Consider the following 22,736-nt stretch of genomic DNA (forward strand, 5'->3'; position numbering starts at 1 on the left):
GTTATGAAACAATGCAGCAACCTGTATTATTAACATACTCATATGGTAAAATGTAATTTATATTGTGCATAGTTGGAAGAAATAAAAATAATTATGACTAATGAAACAAAAAAATCTTTTGAAAGATCTATGCCATTTTTGCTTTTTGGTGTGCAGTCTATGTAAAATGGTCTTTAAATGAAAATTAAATCTATAATGCATAGATGTATTTTTGTGCACTGGTAAATCTTATTTTTTTTAAAAAAATATTTAACTTGATGTTTTTTTCTTGCAAGGCTCTGGTGCATATGCTGACAACTTTTGTGGTGCTGTATCTACAACTGGGCATGGAGAATCCATTATGAAAGTTACACTTGCAAGACTTGTACTTTTTAATATGCAACGAGGTAAGGTTAATATTTCTTTGTTTCTATAAGTTCAACATATGTGAGGCAAATATGTGTATACATACATGTTTTATGTGCACACACACATACACACATATTTATTCCCATTTTAGTGGACAATTACTATGTATTTGCCAAATTTGAAAGTTTGAAAACAAACGGTGGATGTGGCATGTGCAACAGTTCAAGCACCCTTCCAGTTGATTCATTAATATTGTTTTAAGGCTTCAAAATGTACTTCTTGACTAGTTAGACCAAGCATTAAGCAAGGGGAAGATAATTTCAGAGTTGGCTTCCTACTCTCATACTTCAAAGCTCTAAGGAAATTGGGTATACTCTCTCCAATCTTGGTTCCTTTAAGCAACTGAGGATTTGAAATTCATCAACATTTATTTTCATCATCAACATTTATTTATATAGCGCCAGCAGATTCCGTAGCGCTTTACAATTGGAAACAAACATTAATAAGACAATACTGGGTAATACATACAGACAGAGAGGTAAGAGAACCCTGCTCGTAAGCTTACAATCTATAGGAAAATGGGAGTTTGAAACACAAGGGCATGTGCTACATCATATTGCACAATGGACCAGCTAGAATGCAAAGGTAAAAATATTGAGTGGGCTGTGTGTGGGGCAATGTTGGTCAGAGGGTTGTTGTCTTGCGTTAGCTGTGTAGAGTATGGTAATAGGGTAATCTAGGGAGATTAAGATGGTGGTTGAGGAATGTCATAACCTTGTCTGAAGAGTTGGGTTTTCAGTAAACACTTGAAGGTTTGAAGACTAGAGGAAAGTCTTACTGTGCGAGGGAGGAAATTCTACAAAGTGGGTCCCGTAAAAAATCCTGTAACCGAGAATGGGAGGATGTGATGAGAGTGGCAGAGAGACGTAGATCTTGTGCAGAACTGAGGTGTCTAGTTGGGAGATATTTTGAGACAAGTCAGGAAATGTATGTCGGTGCAATTTTGTTGATTGCCTTATATGTTAGTAGAAGAATTTTATATTGGATTCGTTGAAATACAGGCAGCCAATGTAGAGACTGACAGAGTGGCTCAGCAGAGGAAGAACGGTTTGCAAGGAAAATCAATCTAGCCGCTGTGTGCAAAATAGATTGTAGGGGTTCAAGTCTGACTTTGGGAAGACCAGTAAGGAGGGAATTGCAGTAGTCGATGCGGGAAATAATGAGTGCATGAATTAATGTTTTTGCGGTGTCTTGTGTCAGATATGTGCATATTCTGGAAATGTTCTTTAGATGTATGTATCATGATTTAGATATAGAGTTGATGTGGGGTATAAACGACAGTTGTGAGTCAAGGATTACACCTAGGCTACGAGCTTGCGGGATGGGATTTATGGTCATATTATCAACAGAAATATAAATGTCAGGCAGGAAACTTCTGTTTTTGGGTGGGAATATTATTAATTCAGTTTTTGAAAGATTGAGTTTGAGTTGGCGAGAAGACATCCAAGATGAAATTGCAGAGAGACAGTCAGTAATGCGAGACAACACAGATGGTGAAAGATCAGGAGAGAATAGATAGATTTGTGTATCATCCGCGTAGAGATAATACTGAAATCCAAAGAAGCTTATTAGTTTTCCAAGAGAAGTGGTGTAGATAGAGAATAGCAGAGGACCTAGGACTGAGCCTTGTGGTACTCCAACTGATAAAGGAAGCGGAGCAGAGGTGGATCCAGAGAAATTAACACTGAAAGAGCGATTAGATAGGAAGGATGAGAACCAGGATAGGACAGTGCCTTCAAGACCTAAGGATTGTAACGTTTGTATGAGGAGAGAGTGGTCAACAGTGTCAGATGCAGCAGAGAGATCCAGGAGAATTAGAAGAGAGTAATGGTTATTATTTTTTGCTGTGATCAAATCATTGACAACCTTTATCAGCGCAGTCTCTGTGGACTGTTGAGAGTGAAAGCCTGACTGAAGAGGATCCAATAGGTTGTTTGCTGTAAGAAAGTGTGTGAGGCGAGTGTAGGCAATTATCTTGAGAAGCTTGGAGGGGCATGGGAGCTGGGAGATATGGCAGTAATTTACGAGAGAGTTAGGGTCAGAATTCTGTTTTTTTTTAAATGGGAAAAATCACTGCATGCTTAAATAGTGATGGAAAAATACCAGTAGAAAGAGATAGATTACAGATTTTAGTTAGAGGGGGAATGAGTACAGGAGACAGGGACATACCAATTTGTGAGGGAATGGGATTAAGAGGACAGGAGGTAGAGTAGGAAGATGAGAAGAGAGTAGAACCTTCTTCTTCATTTGTGGGATCAAATGAAAAGAGAGTATCAGAGGGTGCTACAAAGGAATTGAGCTGATTGCTTGTCAAGGGAGACAATATCATTTCAAGTCTAATCTTATCAATTTTGTCCTTGAAATAGGAAGCAAGATCATGTGCACTGATGGTAGTTGGAGGATTTGGGGCAGGAGGATTCAGAAGAGATTTAAATGTGTTAAAGAGGCGTTTGGGGTTAGAAGCCTGAGCATAGATGAGAGATTGGAAGTAGGTTTGTTTAGCAGTGTCCAGAGCATTTCTATAGGAGTGGTAGATATCAGTATATGTGATGAAATCATTAGAGGTACAAGATTTACGCCAGTGACGTTCTGCTTTACAAGAAAGATTTTGTAGAGTTCGTGTTACTGTAGTGTGCCACGGTTGGCAATGGATTCTACGCGAAGTAAGTAGTGTCACTGGAGCCACTTGATCAAGGGCAGTTGCTAGGGTTTGATGAAAATGGAGTACTGCCCGATGAGGGGAGGAGAATGTAGAAATTGGGGAGAGAAGGTGTTGGAGAGAGTTGTAAAACTGTTGAAAATCAATGGAGTTGAAATTCCTGCGGTTGTGAGGAGGCTTGGAAGAGTTTGACACTAGGGAGAGTAATGAACTGGGGGTGAGCGTGTAGCTAATAAGGTGATGATTCGAGAGGGGGAAAGGAGTGTTAAGGAAATGAGAGACTGAGCATAGTCTATAGAAAACAAGATCAAGACAGTGGTCATCCTGATGAGTAGCGGATTCAATCCACATGGGAGAGGTCAAGTGTGGAGGTTAGAGAGAGTAGTATGGAAGCAGCATTGGATCGTGGATTAGAAATAGGGATGTTGAAATCACCCATGATGATGGTGGGGATGTCAGTAGGTAAGAAGTGAGGGAGCCATGCAGAGAACTGTTCAAGAAATTGTTGGTGTGGACCAGGGGGGCGATAGATGACAGCAACACGCATAGAGAACTGGTTAAAAATCCTAACAGCATGTACTTGAAAAGATGTGAACGTGAGTGATGGGACATTTGGTAGAACTGTGAATGTGCACTGTGGGGAGAGAAGTAGTCCAACCACCCCTCCTTGTCTGCCTCCCGGTCTGGGGTGTGGGTGAGATGGAGGCCACCATGTGAAAGGGCTGCAGGTGAGGCAGTGTCTGATTGATGAGCCATGTTTCTGTTATTGCTAGAAGGTTGAGGTTATTTGAGAGAAAGAGATCATGAATGGAGGCAAGTTTGTTACAAACAGAACGTGCATTCCAAAGGGCACATTTAAAGGACCTTGGAAGAGAGGGGAGACAGGTGATGCGTTTGAGGTTTGCTGGATTTCTGTAGTGTTCAGATATATGAGTGTGGGAGAATTGAGGGGGACCTGGATTAGGTGATATATCACCAGCTAATAGAAGCGGGGAGGAAGAAAGGTAAGAAAGATGATTGTAAGATGTGTGTCTTTTTAGTTTCTGGCGGCAGGGTGCGGCTGTTAAAGTTATTGAATTTAAATAGGAAAAGAGTTCATGAGTGTTCACTAGAGGTGAGTGAAGTAATGATTGGGCAATGTGGACAGAGGTGTGTGTTGCAGGATGGGTGAGGGATCATATAGTCCTAAAGATAATGCCAAGTAAAGAGAGAAAGAAAAATATTTTGGCAAGCATTGGGATTTATGAGTCAAGTAGCAAAAATGAGGGAATTAAAGGAATTACCTAATTGCAATGCCCAGTGTAATCAGATAAGTAGTGCAGAGCTAGGGTGCAGTAGATGTAGTTTATCCATGGATGTCTGGATAGTATAAAGTAATGATGTGGGAGACATGTGGTTGAATGGGTGGAAGTGTTGAATGGAGAGTAATAAAGAGCAGGTGATTGAGTAACTCAGTTTTTGCAGAGTCATGAGAGTTGAGAGTGGTTCAAAGTCAGTATCATTTCTTCCTACTTGTGATGGCAGACAAAGCATTAAGTAGAATTGATGTACAGTGATGAGATAGGGGACTGAAATAGCTGTAGCATGGGTAGGGAGTGGCTGAGCAAGTAGTACAGCAGGCTGATTAAACAGAGGGCATTTTGCAGTGAAAACAAACGGACAGATAAAACAAACTTTCATGAGATGAGAAGAAAATAAGATCAGAGTCCAAAACAGTCCTCATGCTGCATGGAATCTTGTATCCAGGGTGAGTTGAAGACATCAGAGGTAGAATATGGAGTTTCCAGTGAATACTGACTGTTGTCCTAGTGTTCCTGTGGTAATAGGCAGAATGTTCTTCTCCTGTTTCCTCCTGTGTAAGTCCGGTATAACTCTGAATTATGCTATTTAAATTTGTTACACTTGTAACTGACACACTTAGAACTAGACACACTAACTATGCAGCCATCACTGGCTATGCAGCCATTCTACAATGAATATATCTGGTTAACAGACACATGTTATCAGTGTTCTTCAATCAAGCCCTCAGTGAACTCTCCCAACCAATACTAGCCATAAAAGGTTTAAACAAACAAACAGTGAAAGGACAGCTTGCAATAAGGCTGTAGTAATTACCATTAGAAATAAAATTACACTTTCTTAATTCCAGATCATAGCAATAAGGCTGTAGTATTTACCATTAGAAATAAAATTGCACTTTCTTAATTCCAGATCATACTCTGTTGCAATAAGGCTGTAGTAATTACCATTAGAAATAAAATTGCACTTTCTTCATTCCAGATCATACTCTGATGCAATAAGGCTGTAGTAATTACCTGTTGATGAAAGAGAGGAAGCAGAGATTAGACACTTCTCATAGCCTGATGTAGAGGAAACTGATAACTTATAAGATGTCCGGTATAACTCCGAATTATGCTATTTAAATTTGTTATACTTGTAACTGACACACTTAGAACTAGACACACTAACTATGCAGCCATCACTGGCTATGCAGCCATTCTACAATTAAAGTAAATTGGTGTTACAAATCAGGGAAAGATATCTAAAACATTTCCAGTGCACTGTCAGAAACATCATTAAGAAATGGAAAATATGGGGAACAGTTGAAGGTAAATGAAAAGAGATCTGAACAAATTGCTGCTCAGAAATACAAAGTAGAACCAATGTATCACTGCAGAGAACTGCACCAGATTAATGGACAGTACATTATTGCTTACAGAAAAACGATGCATGGAAAACTTTCCTATGAACTCATCACAAAAGTCATTATCTGAAGTGTGCAAACCAATACTTAGATTAACCAGAATTTTTTGGGAACAAAGTGCTGTGGACTGATATTGAACTTTTTGGCCACACTGACAAATTATACATTTGAAGAAGCACAGATGAAATATTTGAAGTAAAGAACACTTTGCCAACCATCAAGCATGTGGTGGAACTATTATGTTTTGCTGTTGTGGCACAAGAAATATTGTCCAGGTAGAAAGAAGAATGTTTCTATTCTATTAAATATAAGCTAAGCAAAGAGTCAGTGAAGAAATGAAAGTTAAAAAAAGGTTGGATATTTCATAAAGACAATGATCCAAAAACATACCTCAAAATCAACCACAAAGTTATTAGAGGAACAAAAGATTAAGCTTTGGTATAACCTTCATAGCACTTTATACCACGCTTGTATATTACTGAAAATCTGTGATCTCAAACAAACCAGCAAAACAACTGATATGTCTGAGCTAAATGCGTTCTGTATGGAAGAGTGTGGAAAAAATTTATAAATTAAGAATAGTAAGACTGTTAGGGGGAGATTCAATTATCGGGATTTTTACAAGAAATCTCCGCAGACTTTCCTTGTGGCTCATACAAGTGCGAGGAAAAATGAGCGGAGAATTTATAGTAGTAACGGTAAAAATGTGCAGTCGCAATTTTCTTCAGAACATCGCGGCTATTTGAATCTCTCCCTTAGCTGGTTACAAGAAATGTTTGGAAGTCTGTGATTCATGTTACTAAGCATTGAATGACAGGTTGTCTACACTTTCACACTTGCTACATTATGTTTTTTTTAACTGATAAATACATCGGATGTATAGTAGTTATGTGTTAATAATATAGTATTAATAATTGCAGACATATCTTATATTTACGTTTGAATTCTGCAGAGGCACCCAAACAATCCTTTTATTATCTTTATATTGCCTGCTTAAACCACAATCTCAAACCCCACCATTTTCTAAAATAAAATCATTAATGATGTTACAGATGACATCACAAAGAACATTTTAACAATTATTAAATCACGATCCATCACACATCTCTCTATTGTATGATTATTCATATAAGATCATAAATATTACCATTAGAAAAACTCATTTCATTTCATTTGAAGTTGATAAAACAGATTATGGGTAACTATTTCTGAAATAGCTGCTATTTCCATTTATTTATCTCTATGTTATAATTTCACTATGCTAATACGGCACACAGCCATATAAATATTCAGTGTGTATAGCTAGCAGCTGTGACTCAACTTTGAATCTATGAAATACAAATCTTGGGGGAAAAATTACTCTATTGCATTTTTTCTGCATCTTTTTGGTGGTTTTCAAGCCACCAGCGGCCAAACCTGTCAAAAACGCTGTTTCTCAAACCTCCACATTAGATAACTCTGCCCCAATTTTTCATGTAAGGTAAGAAAACAAAGCATGACATGTATGACGCTATGGTTTCACAAAGTGTCAGCAAAACCACCAGAAAAAACAAAACACAAGAAAAAAGAGCTGGTTGTGAGAGGCGAGATAGCTCACACAACATACTGTTTGCGCTGTCTGTCCATTCAGAGCATAAGAAGAGGAACATTACACTTATTAATTATGAGAGCAATAATTATTTATGGACTAAGGAATTAAATAATTTAATAATGTTCTTATGGGGCAAAATTATTTTCAGAATATTTTAGGAGAGCCAAATAAATGTATGATTACATTTAGAGGGCAATATTATTTTAATATTTTATTATGGGGGTGTTAGGGCCGCGGCTATCTGATACGTTTTTAGAACCAGACTAGTAGAGATCTTCACCTTTAGCAGCCACCTTTCCCGTAGAACAAGATACATTCAGAGGTACTCAGATGCCCCCAGGACTTAACTCTATGATAGTAGAAACTTATCAAAATAACCGCAGCACAGGGTAGGGAACTGGACTACTGGAGGCAAAAACAAGGGACAGGCCTAGGTCAGGGGTCTGAAGAAGGAAGATCAGGATAAAAGCTGAAAGTCAGGGCAGGAAACAAAACACGGAAAATCCAGAAAACAGGGAAAAGGTCAAAAGTGCACAGGCAAACAACCAGTCCAGAAAACAAGCTCAGGTCACAACAGGGAAATCAGGTCACAGATAGCCAAGTATCCAGGAGGTTCATGGTAGCAGGTCAGCAACACCTGACTACACAAGCGCAACCGTCAGGAAGGCTAAGCCCTCCCTGCCTTATATACAGAAGGCAGCCAATCAGAGGTCAGGACACACACAGGCACAATAACTACAATGAGCCACCTAATTAATTAGATCAGTAATCCTCCTATTGCCCGAGGAGACTGAGTGTAATTATATTAATTGCGCATGCACCCAGTTGCCCATTTTCCGGGACGCGGCGCTAATACTGAAAATATCCCAGCCATTGCCTAGGTGACAGCTGGGATGAAAAAACGAAAATCATGATATGGTAACAGCCAGGATGTGAGGGAAGCGAGTCATGACTGCCACGGCTCGTGACAGGGGGCAATACTTTTTGATTGTTAACTTATTTATGAATAGGACAACAGTTATCACTTCATGATGTGGTTACCGTTTATAGTGCACACGTTTTTAAATTATTTGCATATTTTAGTGACACACAATGTTATAATTTAATTATTTGAACTTAAATCACAACTTCAATTGATCTTCAGTGTATTTATTTTGCTCTAAATTAATGTATCTAAACTGTATATTATGCCAAAACATTTGTGTAAGAGGTGAACACACCCTATGGGGCATATTCAATTGTTGGCGGAAACGCCGAAAATCCTGCGGTCTGCGCACTATTACCGTTATTACGGTAATAGTGCGCTGAAAAAACATTAATACGGTAATTTTCTCGCTGGATTTCAGCTCGCAGCTCCCTGAGCCGCAAGCTGAAATCCAGCTAACTACTACCGTAATAACGGTAGTAGTTTCAACGCAGCAGGATTTCCCAACAATTGAATATGCCCCTATATTTTTTATTCCACTTGATCCATTGTATCGTTCCCAAATGGAAGCGCTGATTTTTGGCGAATTCACCAACATGCAATCGTCACCTCAGATTAGCAGAACACAGTTTGTTAGCTTGTGGACTGTGAAGACAAACCTTAAGGTGTCATAATTCATTTTTTGTTACTTGCATAACTTTGGTTGGTCTGAGTCTAGTAGGGGTGTTTTTATATATTGTACGAATCAGGGTCAATTGTGAATTTGTTCCATTGTCCTTAATTTGAGAGATTCATATTGATTTCCACTTCGGACCCAACGATTTGCCCTTCTACAGCTAACATGTACAATAAGATTATAATTAGTGAAATTTGACAACTCAAATTACACATTATAAACTTATTTTTCAAAGAAATGTATAGTGATATGTTGCATACAATAAAAATGTACCAGTGAGTATGTTTATACCTTTTTACCTATATGCCTTTATAAAACTGCACCTAGGACGTCTACATTTGAACAGTCTCTGCTTAGAATTTGAACATTTTATTTTTATTCAGTATATCATATTTAATAATGATGGCTACATTTCTGACTAAATAAATAATTGATGCTGGAGAGGAAAATATGACAAATAAATTCAGACATTTTTCTATACTATTGCCAACACATTCAAAGTTATGAAACAAATCAGAGCTGAAAAGTGGCCCCATTAAAATAGAATTATCAAATTTAAGAATGTATATTGTCACTATTCAGATTTGACTCTCATTGATTTCCAATATACATTATTAAAGGACAAGCATTCAGTAGTGAAGATAAAATATAAAAATCAATTATCATGATTTCCTTACATGGTGATTTTAGAGACATGCATACTACTATTGAAGAATATACATTATGTATTACTCGATCATTGTATGTTGCAGTTCACAAATATTTCCATATTAAATTGAGAGCATAATGCTTTGTTGGGTGATATTTACTTTAATTCATGTCTAGAGCACATCAAGCATTTCCAAGAATTATACACAGACAAACAGTTACTCAATGAATTAGAGATTATTTACAAAACTAGCACACAGTTACTGACATTCACCTATTAGTGTTAACTGCATCTACTATCTGTATCACCACTAATTAAACTTTCATGGTACAATCATGGGCAACAATATTGGCATTCTTGCACTTTTTTTTACAATCTCCTCTAATTAGTGGTTAAAATGAACAAAAATATTTGGTCTGTACAATTATTTCTGTTATTATTATTATTAAATGAAAAGAAATGGCAGTGACAAAATGATTGACATCCTATACTTAATATATTGTCTTAACCTATTTCTGGGTGCTTTTTCAAGTGTGTTTTGGGTCATTGTCCTGCTGAAAAACCCTGGCCTTTGATGGAGACCCAGTTTTATAATACTGGGTTCAGCATTGCGCTTTAAAATTACCTAGTAATCTCCAAATTTCATTATGCCATGCACACTTTAAAGACACCTAGAGCAAACCTAAATATCACTTTGCTTTCTGTAAACATAGGGATGATTGGTTTACCAAAAAATTCAAATTTGGTCTCAACTATCCAAAGGACATTCGCCCCCTAAAGAAATTTGATTAGTTCAGGGCTTATGTCTATCTCTCAGCAGTGGGGCCATACTGGGCCTGTTTGGGAGTTGTTTGAGGTGCAATCTTCGATCAAGTTTTCTTGCAGTCACAACCAGAGAATTTGGCTATGGTGCCTCAGGCCTTAGACTTCCTAATAACATTCATTAGGTTTGGTGGAAATGGGAACATCATGATCTGTGAAGATCAATGTTTAGCCCTGGGATTGTCCATGCTTGGCTACAATCTTCTCCCTGACAATTATCTAGCTTTTTTCATTTCACTGTACTCATTGCAGTATACACAGTGAAACAGGACAGGGATATGAGTCCTCTTCTCTATTCAAGCACGTTTAATGAGTGATTTTTATATTGCAGGCATCTGCTAATCACCACAGTTGAGTACAATTCCAAAGTGAAGGAAAATCACCTGTGTGAAATTTAATTATCTCTAACTACTTCTAAAAGGTGCTAATAATGTATGGTCCATTTAAGAATTTCTGTGTGATTAAGTTACCAGGTAGTAAATTTGTCTGCTATTTGTGTATTATTCCACTGCAAAACCAAAGAAATACATGTGTGGATATCAAAACATATCCTAATTTTCTGAAAGAAATTGTACGTTATTAAAAAAGGTGCCACTGTGCCACTGTTTTTGGCCACATTTATAGATCATATTTTTATTTCCATATATTTAAATTAGAATTTGTACTGTAACTTATATTGTTGGCATGTTGTATAATTTTTAGAGCAAATCTGTATGTACAATTTACTTTTCGCGGAGAGGTTTCATATCTCAATCAAGTGTTCAGTAGGTAATGTGCAAATAAAATAAATACAGTACAAAACATGAACACTATTTTAATAAAAGGTAATAAACAATATTGCACAACAATAGCAATGCAAAACCATGTTATCAGGGCCGGTGCTAGGGTCTGTGGCGCCCTAGGCACATTTACAAAATCGGCGCCCCCCCGCCCGGCACATTTTCAAAATTGGCGCCCCCACCCTGCACACTTACAAAATAGTGTGTAAGTGTGCAGGGTGGGGGCGCCGATTTTGAAAATGTGCATCTTTTCTTACCTGCTTCTAACTTGCCTCCTCTCTGCTCCGTCTGCTCCCCTCCACTCACTGACACTGTCGGGCCGTGATGATGATGTCAAGCCCGACAGTCAGTCAGTGAGTGGAGGGGAGGAGACGGAGCAGAGAGGCGGCGGTGGTGAGCAATAGTCCCTCCCCCCCTCCCTGTGGATGTATCTGAAGCTGTGCGGCGGCCGTGAAAGGTATGGTCAGCGGTCGCCACACAGTTTTAAAGAAATTTTTAATCTGTGGCGCCCTCCAGAGCCCGGCGCCCTAGGCAAATGCCTAACCTTGCCTAATGGGAGCGCCGGGCCTGCATGTTATTAGTAACACCAATACACTAAGCAAAGAAAGTGAAAAATAAAAAAGCTGATGCTAACACTACATACTGTATCTTAGTTATTTTGTGTTTCCAGAAAATATAGATAGAAGCTTCATCAATGTCAATGTACTTTAAACATATCAAGATTCACTGTAATTTGTACTATGAAAAGTAAAATATGTTTTGAATATCAGCAATTTTGAAGAGTGCATACTAGCTGGATACTAGTACCTGGTCTTTACAGGATTCTTGACACTCTTAAAATACCAGTTCTTGCTCTCTCTCTCTCTCTGGTCATGCTTGTATTTTTATTTATGTAGTCAGTCATTTTTTTAGACTAGTTTTCTAAATATTTAATTGAAAACTGGTTCTCTTAGTGGAAGAGAAATCTATTCCTGGAGGAAGATCACTTGGAATTTCAAAACAAGTAAGATATGTAGAGGAAATCTGAGCAGATCTACACCCAGATACAAGTGTCCTAGATAGTTAAAATTTCTCAACTAGAGAAAAGCAGCATTTTCAAAGCTGTTCTGCAAAAAAAAATCATCTTGTAACTTATTTTTTTGTGAAATTTTGTACTTTTCGTCTTGTGGGATTTGGCCATAAATCTTCCCAGTGCTATCCCAACCACACCACACAGCAAAATGAACTGACCTTCATCATCCCAGCTCTATTCATTCCCAAAATGTAAATGAACAAGGACAGTGCAGAATGGAACTCCACAAAATGGTGAAGCATTCACGGAAATTCACACCTCTGCGAATCCGCTATGATACTCACTTTGTATTATTATTTTTTTTATTATTATCATAGATTTGTAAGGCACCACAGTGCTCCGCAAATTTTACCACAATTTTATTCATCTTTAATCTCACCACTTAATGACAAATACTTATTTGGTATACAGTATAAGATCTAGCACAATTTTAATGTGGTGCACACCTAGAAACAACATAGATTTATGAATGATGTGCATTTATTTAATAGTTTTACGCAGATTTTTAATTATCAGATGCAATATTTTAATATTTAACTTTTTTTACATTGTTATTGATAACTTATGTCAATTAAACTAATATATGGATCTTTTTTAAATTAGGTGAAACGCCACAGAATGCTGCAGACCACGCTCTAGAATACATGAAGAACAGGGTACATGGCAGTGGTGGATTAATAGTTGTTAGCAAATCTGGTGAATGGGCAGCAAGATTTTCCACAAAAAGAATGGCTTGGGCCAGTGCGGAGAACAATTTACTGACCTATGGCCTCAACCCTGGAGAAACTTTCCAAGAAACGTTAGACCCATAGGGATGTAACACAAATGAATAATATAATAATAATAATAATAATAATAATAATAACAATAATGACATTATATAGTTCCTGCATGCTAAATGGTTCACATTGTAGTTAGAACTTAGAAATATAGCAAGCTACCTAGCATGCCTAATTTCTAATTACTTGTTTACACCTTCAAAATGCTTACAATTTCTTTATAATATTTTTTACTACATGTGTTACACGTATCTACAATTTCAGTAATAGTTTCTATAGTACCTTTAAGTTTATATTCTTATCAGTTTGGTGTAAATTCTCTAATTCTTCTAAATTATCTCCTTGTCTTTATTGAAACACATCTGTACCATTTTTGTGATTAAATCTGCTTATAATCATTAACTTACATGCAGTCTTGGATTTACCATGTTTGCCCCTGAGTCATATTTATTGTAGTACCATCACACCCATTAAAGAGTTCATGACACATATTTAACTGAATACAGAGACACAAAAAAAATATATTAATTTATTCTCCTTTTAAATAAAATTATATTTTTTATGTTGGCAGGCATGTGATAAATGTGATAGATTGATGAAACAAGGTACACCTGTCACGGATGCACTTGCGAGTCCCTTTGCCTGAAGTGAGGTTGAGTACCGTGCATGTCTTAAGCGGTGCTTACTCCTGCAATATAGTTGAGTGTAAGTTGTCATATATATGTCATTGTGTGATGTCATACATATAGGCTGTATAGAACTAGAATGGGGCAATCATCTAACAATCTCAGTCTTTCTCCCATTTAGCTGACACTCACCAAAATAATAAATAAGAAAATAACTTGTATTTCATACCAAGACGCTGTCTGCTACAGTGATGACAAAGATTATGCTGCATGCCAACAGATTTTGAAATGTATAAATGATTACATATGAATAAAAAAAAAATAGCCTAATTATGGACATACTGGCAGAACTTTGCAACATATATTATGACCTCTGTGTTCACTTGTTTATTAGTACATTACATTTTTTAAGGTGTATTTGGCTTGGGTAAGAACACCTTAGGTTTTCAATACTTAACTTCCCTGTATGGTGGAGGCAGGAACTTAACATTCTGCAGCCAAATCAATCAAATTACCATAATGCTAACTTGTGAGAGATAATGACCTGTTCATTTGTGTGAAAACAGAACTGCATGTAACAGGAACAGCATCATTATGTGAGTAGATGAATGGAGGCAAGCATAAAGTCACTGATTGAGTTTCTCTGCTTTAAAGATAATAAATCAGTAATAATACACAGACGAATGGTCATGAAATGTTGCATGCCTCATTCAAAAACATATAGTACATCTACTAAAAATGTAAGATACCCCATTTAAAACCAAGTGTGCTAAATAATACAACATTGCTTACATACTTGTGATTTTACCAACATATTTTTTGAATGATCAGCATAGAATAGAATGGTACCAACCTCTAGAGGAGATGAATTGAAAAGCTTTCACTCCATATATGTATACTTTGTTAAGAGCGTTTTGTCACTATCCAATAACGATTGTCGAATCTCGATTTGTGTTTCCAACGCACAAATATTTATTCTCAAAAAGTAGCAGAATAATTCAAGCAAAATAATAACAAAGTACAGCCGGTACTTATCGCAGGCGCTCTGGATCCAGTGAACAGTCATTTAGTCCTGAAGTCTGTGGTCAAGGTGACTGAACACTAGATGAGGAGCTGCTGCTTATATGCAAACAGAAATACAGTAAAACAATGCAAAGGGTGTGGCTTGCTTCTATTGGTCCAGGTTTCAGGAGGGTCCAGGAGGTTGCAGATCATAAGCTAGTTTAAGCTCAGGAATCCAAAGGTGGGGGTCATCTCTCCAGGGGATGGGTTACGATCTTCCCGCCAAGATTTCTAATCCTAATAGTCCATAATACCTTAACATTAATAACTTGCGTATGCACTCTGCGATCCCTTCGCAGAGTGAACCGGACAGTTACAAATGTGAAGGGGATTAGTATGATACTACACATGACATGATTCCTTCAACGTGTACCATGTTTTACTGATATGCATATAACTTATAATATTACACATAAACTCTACTATATTTCGACATAAATAACTATGTGCTGCGACTACCATTAATGTGTACTATTTTACAAATGTGAGTGTTTGTGCGAATGTATGTAAAAGCGTAAATACTGTTTGTGCCACGTGTTGCGGCCGCGTACGCCCTTTCACGCCGTAGCGTGCCATACGCATCTTTTCAGACAAAGACAACCAAGTTTGCTCGATTTTAATTGAAATGACTTTATCCAATTTGCTGACTTCGACAACTTTTATCTAAGAACTCCATATTAGAATTTAAATCTACCTTGCATCCTGCTAAGTACCCAGTTCTGTTATGCCCTTAAGCTACATAAATGTGTCTCCTTCTGAAAGAACTATTCCCTGCATTTGCTGCTTTCAATTAGTTCTGAGCTGCAGTGCAGGTGTGCTTTCTCTTGTGAGCTGACTGGAACACCTTATAAAATCCCTCACTTGCCATGCACTGATGCTAGTGATAGCATTTGACAATCTTGATCTTGGTTCCTGTATACAGATCTGTTTGTTCCTGTCCTTGGCTCTTGTATCCTGACATGTTCGTTTGTGTATCCTGACCTGTTTGTTCCGATGGTATTCAGCATATCGATGCTGACTACACCGACAACACTTAACACGACATGATGATTCCTAAGGGCTCATTACCAATGATCACCAATGATGACTACTGTTGAAAGCGACTTGAACCAATCACGAAGAAGTAATAAGCCGGCTCCCCTTCGATATGCCGTACCCCACCTGTTTATTCCTATCCCTGCATCGGTTCCTGTTTTAACATTTAATCGTGTTCTTATTTCTGAATTGCACCCTACAGTTTTGCTGGTACTGCTCATTCTGGGTACCTGAGACCTTGTTGCTACATATAGTTTGTTTCTACCTTGTATTGCTTAAAACTAGTTTACCTGCTCCAGAAATATCTTCATTGTTCTTGTTCATGTTCTACATGGCCTCACACTGTCATATTTCTGCGTGATTCATGTTTTTCCTTCATCATACCAGCAAAACTAAGTTAATTTCCTGTCTGCTTGTGAACTCTTGAATAAACTCCGTATTGTTTGTAACTGCAACATACCTCAGTAATCCTGTTTTACACAACTGCCAATACATTAAATAGAATAATAGTCTATTTTGCATAAACAAAGGGAATCACAAAATAACAGGAATTGTATATGTTTCTTTATTTGAAAGAAAAAACAATAGTTTCACACCACTTTAATGCTTTGTATGGATAATGATAATTTGTAGTGTTCTAATAGGTGAGATTATTACCAGACCCGACACAACTATACACATGGAAATAGTTTTATTTGTAGCATTGTGTAAAATAATAAACTTGTCAGTAGACAACCAAAGCAATCAATGCAAGGTGGATTAATTAGTATAAGTTAGCATGTACTAAATTGATTGGTGTATTCAGTTGAAAAATTCAAGGTAGGCTGGTCAGTATTAGAAATGAGAAAATCAGTCTGTCTAAATTTGAAATTAATTAAATTTAAGTCCCAACTCTACCAAGACCCAGGAGGATGCCTACTCTTCCGGGAGTCCAGAAGGACTCGCTGAAATTTGTTAATTTCCTGGAAATTCCCGGACTGTTGGCAACCATGGTTTTATGTATTAACCTGTTGGTGTTTTGTGAAAAAATAGAAGCTACATTTTGAAAATGCTGGTAATAACTGATGATTTTTAGCAAGTGGATTTAGATTTGAGGAGCTACGCAAAATAGCTAAAGCATATTCTTTTTAAGATTTATGCTGATTAGAAGAGAAAAAGGAATCACGGCTCTTAGATTTTTTTTCCTCTCACTGAAGTGAAGATTGCAGAGAGGATGGGCTGTGGGGCATCAGCAATTGTAAGAGACAACGCATCAGCACTGACACTTTCACGGTTTAACAGGAAGTAGATATCTAAAGGGAATATAAAACTTTTTATTTTTTGGTATTACTATAAACAACTAAGACCTGTGAAGGATAATTGTGCAGCCTTGTTGAAATGTTTGAAACAACAGGTCTATGCATTAGAACAGCAGAAGTAAATAAACAGAAACTTAGAAATTATTTGTACTGACTTTGTCTGTTTAGTTATGCCATCACTTTTGTTTGTACACAGCAAATGTGTAAAATTAATTAATAATGCTTAATTGATACCTGGGCATCTGAGTTCTCTCTCTCTCTCTCTCTCTCTCTCTCTCTCTCTCTCTCTCTCTCTCTATATATATATATATATATATATATCTATAGTGTATATGTTCTGATAAGCTAACGGAAAGTTTACATTTATTTGTCGATATTATTAATTGTTCTTGCATGTAAGACAATTTTTGTTTTAGGGTTAGTGGTCCTTTAAGTGCAGCATATAGTAAAATAATGCTATAATAATATGCATGCAACATACAATAATATAGTAGACAGAAAACATACTAAAAGAATTCAAACTTTGCATTATTAGTTGTCTTTGCTATTTAAAATTAAGTAGTTCTTTTCCTGAAGTGTAGATGGCAAGGAATACTTTAAATTGGGAAATATAAAAGTATTTTACAAAGTTAACTTCTTAAATAAATAATTTAATGAATCAGTCATCAAAATGTGCATTTAATTATAGAAATAGCGAATGGTATTGTACGCAAGTTGTAAAACTATTAAAAGTCCTTAGCTGGGTACAGATGTTTTATGCGCTTTTAATTTGTTTATCTAATTGATTGTTATGTTTTGTCCATAAACCAGCTGGTTGTTATATTAAGGCATCTGTCACCTTCACTTCACAAAAGTAATGTAATCATAGATAAACAGTTGCAAATTATAGTAGTCAAAAGTAAGAATTGCAGGCTCTGAACTTTTCAATCAATATAAATAATGCATTCTATGGACATAATGCAACTAAGATCTTAATATTTTACACTGTTCTAAAGGAATTTGAGGTAAATATACAGTAGCAGTCAAAGGTTTGGACGCACCTGACTGAAAGTATACTTCTCTTGATCTTAGAGACATTTTTATCTAAAGACTTATGCTTAAATGATTGAAATCTGTTTCTTAGACTGATACCTACCTTTGATTTGCTTTAGTAAATATAACTTTACTGAAAAAGAAAGTTTCTAAAGATGCACCCCAACAAGTAGTTTTCATGTGGAACTTCAGTGAAATTTAGAGAGACTGTTAATCCATAATAATTAAATCATAAATTTAAAGAAAGTTAATTTGTGAATTGCTTTGCACCTAAATGCCTAATGCTAATTGGTTGTGTTATGACAAGATTGGGTCGGTTCTAAATAGCCCTATTTGATAGAAGGTCATCTTTAATGGGTTATAGTAGCCCATAATACATGAACAGCTCAACTTGGAAAGATAAACAACAGTCCATCATTAAGAAATGAAGTTCAGTCAATCTGGAAAATTGAAACATTAAAAGTTTCTTCAACTACAGTGACAAAAACCATAAAGCACTATGATGAACCAGGCTCTCATCAGGATCACCACAGGGAAGGCAGACCAAGAGTCACCTTTGCTGTTCACGATATGATTATTAGAGTCACCAGACTCAAAATCACCTATTAACAGCACTTCAGAATAGAGGCCAAATAAATGCTTCACTGAGTTCAAGCAGCAGACACATCTCATTATCAACTTTTCAAAGGAGACTACGTGAATCAGACTTTCATTGTGGAACTGCTGCACAGAAACCCCTACTGAGGGAGAGAGATAATAATAAGAAACTTGCTTGGGTCAAAGAACATAGGAGTGGACATCAGAATGCCAAGATGCTGACACACATCACAGGACTTACAGTAGGCGAGGACGTTATCAGACATTCCAGGCTAGAAAATATTCTGTGTCAGGTGATTCAGTGCTTGGTCTCTGCCCTGGTGTCCAGCCATAGGGATTTCATGGGCAACTGACATTAGTTGCACCCGAAAGCCCCGTGGTACCACCAGCTGAACTTGTTCCTGGACTGGTCTATCCCCATCTACCTTCCTAGCTACATGGTACAACAACCCTTAATGCCAGGTCACATTCCCTACTTTCCTCGCTGGAAGGTTGCCGCCAGCCTGGCGCCTCATGCCTTGCAGTGAAGGATTAGAGAGCTGCGCTGCCCTGAACTCTTCCCTGCGGCCCTCACTATCGTCTTAGTCAGGATACGCTCCGGGGGGGTCTATGCTGGGGTGACTAGGGTCAGTCAAAGTGGGGACAGTCAAAGGGATGTCACTGTGGTCAGCTGATTTACCGCTGGAGCTGGCATACTGCTAGAAACAGGAGCATCACCGGGCACCCCCACAAGATCAGGTTGGCAAGAGACAACATCCTCTGCATTGCTAGGGGACGTAGTCTTTCCAGAGGCAAAGGGCTGGCTGTTTCCTAAAGAAATAGCAGATGTGGTCTTTTCCTCTGGGCTGGCTGAAACTGTGGTTGCAGGTGATGACTGTTGTCTAGCAGCTGTGGTCTTTTCCTCTGGGCTGGGCTGTGCAGGTGTAGATCCTGAAGACTGTAGCTTAGCAGCTTGGCTCCGGGTAATAGAGCTGAGAAATATAATCACAATTCTGCCCCAACATCGTTGCCCAAAATCACATCAGTTGGGAGGCCATCCCTAACGGCAACATCTCGCAACTCCTGGCCATCTCCCCAGTCCAGATACACCCTTGCTACAGGCACTTCTTTTTCCAGTCCATCTGCAACAGTAACTTTGGCAGTGTGATCCTGCAATACTGCAGCAGGATCAATATGATGGGGACTCACAACAGTAATTGAGCCCCTGAGTCTCTCAGTCCTTCACTCTGCAGGGGTCCCACTTGGAGCGGCTGCAGGTTTCTCCACATGTCTCCGCTTCACCTTCACCCTTCAGATACCCCACACTCCATTGAGCTAGCAGGGGTGGAAACAGTCTCTAATGGCATTGCCAGTTAAGCAAGTTAGCTGGGCCCCAAGACCCGGATTAGGGGAAGGAGTCTGGGGTGCTGGGGCTGTGGGACAGTACATCCTTAAATTACCGATTTTCCTGCAGTGGTAGCACTTTCTCTCCAGCCTGGGCTCCGGTGGTCTCTGATAACTCCCAGGGATAGGATGGGCAGTGGCAGGCGAATGGTACCCGAAGGCTTAGGTACTTGTATTTGGGGGTGAGTAGTAGAGGGGTGTCCCCCTGTTTGCACAGTCCTTTGGGGTTGGCTGTTAACCTGGCGCTTCTGCCAGTGTGGCCTCACTGCCACATACTGATCCGCCAGCTGCGAAGCTGCTTCCAGGGTGCCTGGCTTCCGGTCCAGCACCCATTCTGTCATCTCCGATGCGCAACATCTGTGAAACTGCTCTTGGCACATCAAGTCTATTACCTCATCCACTATCTGGGCACCTGCCCCGCGCACCCACTTCCTGGCAGACTCCCACAGCAGGTTGACAAAACTCCTTAAGAGTAGCCTGGAAGTCCTTTGTAAAGTCCCGGAATTTGACACTATAGGTCTCTGCTGTAATAGTGTGCCTTTTAAGGTGTGCCGTTTTCTCTATATCATAGTCTGCACAGTCCTCTGTGGGCACCCCACGGTAGGCCTCCACTGCACGTTCTTGCAGTGTGGGCACCAGATGCTTTACCCATTCCTCTCTGGGTAGATTGTGTAGCCTGCAGGTCCTTTCAAATACCAGCAGGTGGTCATCAATATTCCCAACACAGTCCTCAAATTTAGGGCAAGGTAAAGATAACAGTCCTGATCCACTAGGGGGTGCCTCTCCCCTAGGCTGCATGGCTGGTGCCCTTCCCTCTTGGTGCCATGCCTCGATGACCTGTGCCCACTCAGCTGCAGATGCGTTGTCTCCTAAGGCCGCAAAGCTGGATCTTTAGCCCTACAGCCCTGTGCTCATCATAGGATAGAGGGGCTGGTTGTGCAGGTAACGTCTGCTGAGTAGAGGTCTCTGCAGGCTGTTGAGCAAGGATCTCTGCTGTCGGTGCCATTCCCTCAGCGCCTCTCTCATCTCCGCCCTGTTTGGCGAATGGCTGATGTCAATGCCCTTGGCACTGCACAGAGTCTCAAGATCCGTCCTGGACAAGTTGGTGTAATCAGACATCCTGTGCGTTCTTCTGACTGCAGTTATTCCTCTCCTGAATAATTAGGCTCTCCTGATTGGTTCACGATAAGCCACCTGCGGTTATCCCACTGCTGCCACCAGAAATCTGTGACAGGATGGACCGCCTATGCCACCCTGTCTGTTGTTGCTGGGAACCGGCTGGGCTTACTCTGCCACCTTCCCCTTGCGTTATTCTGAATCAGCCCCTCATGCCACAGTGGGAGGAGCCTGCTGCCACCACTGAGCTCCTTTATAGCACTCAGAACCACGTTTCTTCTAGGTAACTGACGCTGCTAGCGTACCTCGTTGCTGGTGTACCTGGGCTGGTACTCCTGACCTCTTACTATGGATCAGGGTTGCTGTGGATGGATCCTCCCTGGCCTATCACACTGACCAGGGCTGCATGGGTAGCAGGCAGAGCAGTGGTACTGGAGAGCTGGGTCCAACCTCAGAATCAGCCGGAGAATGGATTAGAGTTTGGATCTAATCTGTAGGTTACAGGATTTTCAGCATGGAAGATATTTTCAAGCAGGTCTATGAAGCAAGTGATGTTTATTGCTCAAATGGCCTGACAAGGACAGTTACACTGATTAGAGGTATCAGTGGTCAGGTCAGATGGAACATCAGAATGATACATTTCAGTGTACAAGTCAGTGCATTTTATACAGATTGGGATACAGGCTATTTTTAGAATCAGGATTTAACCCTGTTTACCAAAACATAGATTTACATGCATGGCAAAGCTAACAATATTTACACTTATCTGTGAAATTCTAAAAACGCTGTGATGTCCTGCATCTTTGTTTTAGACGCAGGAAATGTAGCAACACATTTTAAAATAAACCTTCCTGTCTCCAAGTGAACGTCACACATCAAAAAGCCTGATTAGCATTAGACCTTTTGCTCCAACAGTTGCAGAATACACATTCCCCAAAAAAGATATAAACTTCTTACAAGTCATTTCCCCACATCACAATAAACAGCAGACTTTCTAAACAAAGGCTCATTGTATCAGATGTATACATCAGACATAATGCATTTCCTCTAGGAAGGCTAAAGAGAAAAAACACATTCTCTACCCTGGTTTCAAAAATAACGATTTCTTATCTCAAAATACACACAATATTAAAAATAAGTGCATTGGCAATTTATATAAATAAGTTTCCTTTAAATAAATTCATACCAAAAGTTATTTATCAGTGATCCAGTCACATACGGTATTTAGAAACTCCATGTAAGAAGGTGTTATACATACTTGTGAAAATTATAACATTATTTGATGTATAATAGCAAAATCCTGAGGGTGTGCATTTTTACTTTTAAAAGGGGCTCAAGGAGAGGCAAAATTCCTCAAATCTACAATTACACTCCTACTATAATAAATGAAGACAGGGCCACCAGGAGAAATTTGGGGGCCAGGAACAGCAACTTCTTGGGGTTCCCTATGTAGATGCCTAGGATAGAGTTTGTGTACTGCTGTGAAGTGGCAGTGTGCTGCTGAATGGGTATGACCAAATCAT

At 38.8% G+C, this 22,736-nt stretch overlaps 1 protein-coding gene across 2 annotated transcripts in view; it reads left to right on the top strand.

Annotated features, from left to right (window-relative positions):
• LOC142144111 (isoaspartyl peptidase/L-asparaginase-like) overlaps positions 1-13,563 on the top strand; it is a 198,401-nt gene extending 184,838 nt beyond the window's left edge. For both annotated transcript variants that reach the window (XM_075202571.1, XM_075202572.1), the window contains exons 6-7: positions 276-386; positions 12,889-13,563. In XM_075202571.1, the coding sequence (XP_075058672.1) occupies positions 276-386; positions 12,889-13,097 (320 nt within the window). In that variant the 3' untranslated portion in view covers positions 13,098-13,563. The remainder of the gene's footprint in view (positions 1-275; positions 387-12,888) is intronic.
• The last annotated feature ends 9,173 nt before the right edge of the window (positions 13,564-22,736 follow it).

This window comes from Mixophyes fleayi, chromosome 3 (genome assembly GCF_038048845.1).
Source record: "Mixophyes fleayi isolate aMixFle1 chromosome 3, aMixFle1.hap1, whole genome shotgun sequence".
Taxonomy (NCBI): Eukaryota; Metazoa; Chordata; class Amphibia; order Anura; family Limnodynastidae; genus Mixophyes; species Mixophyes fleayi.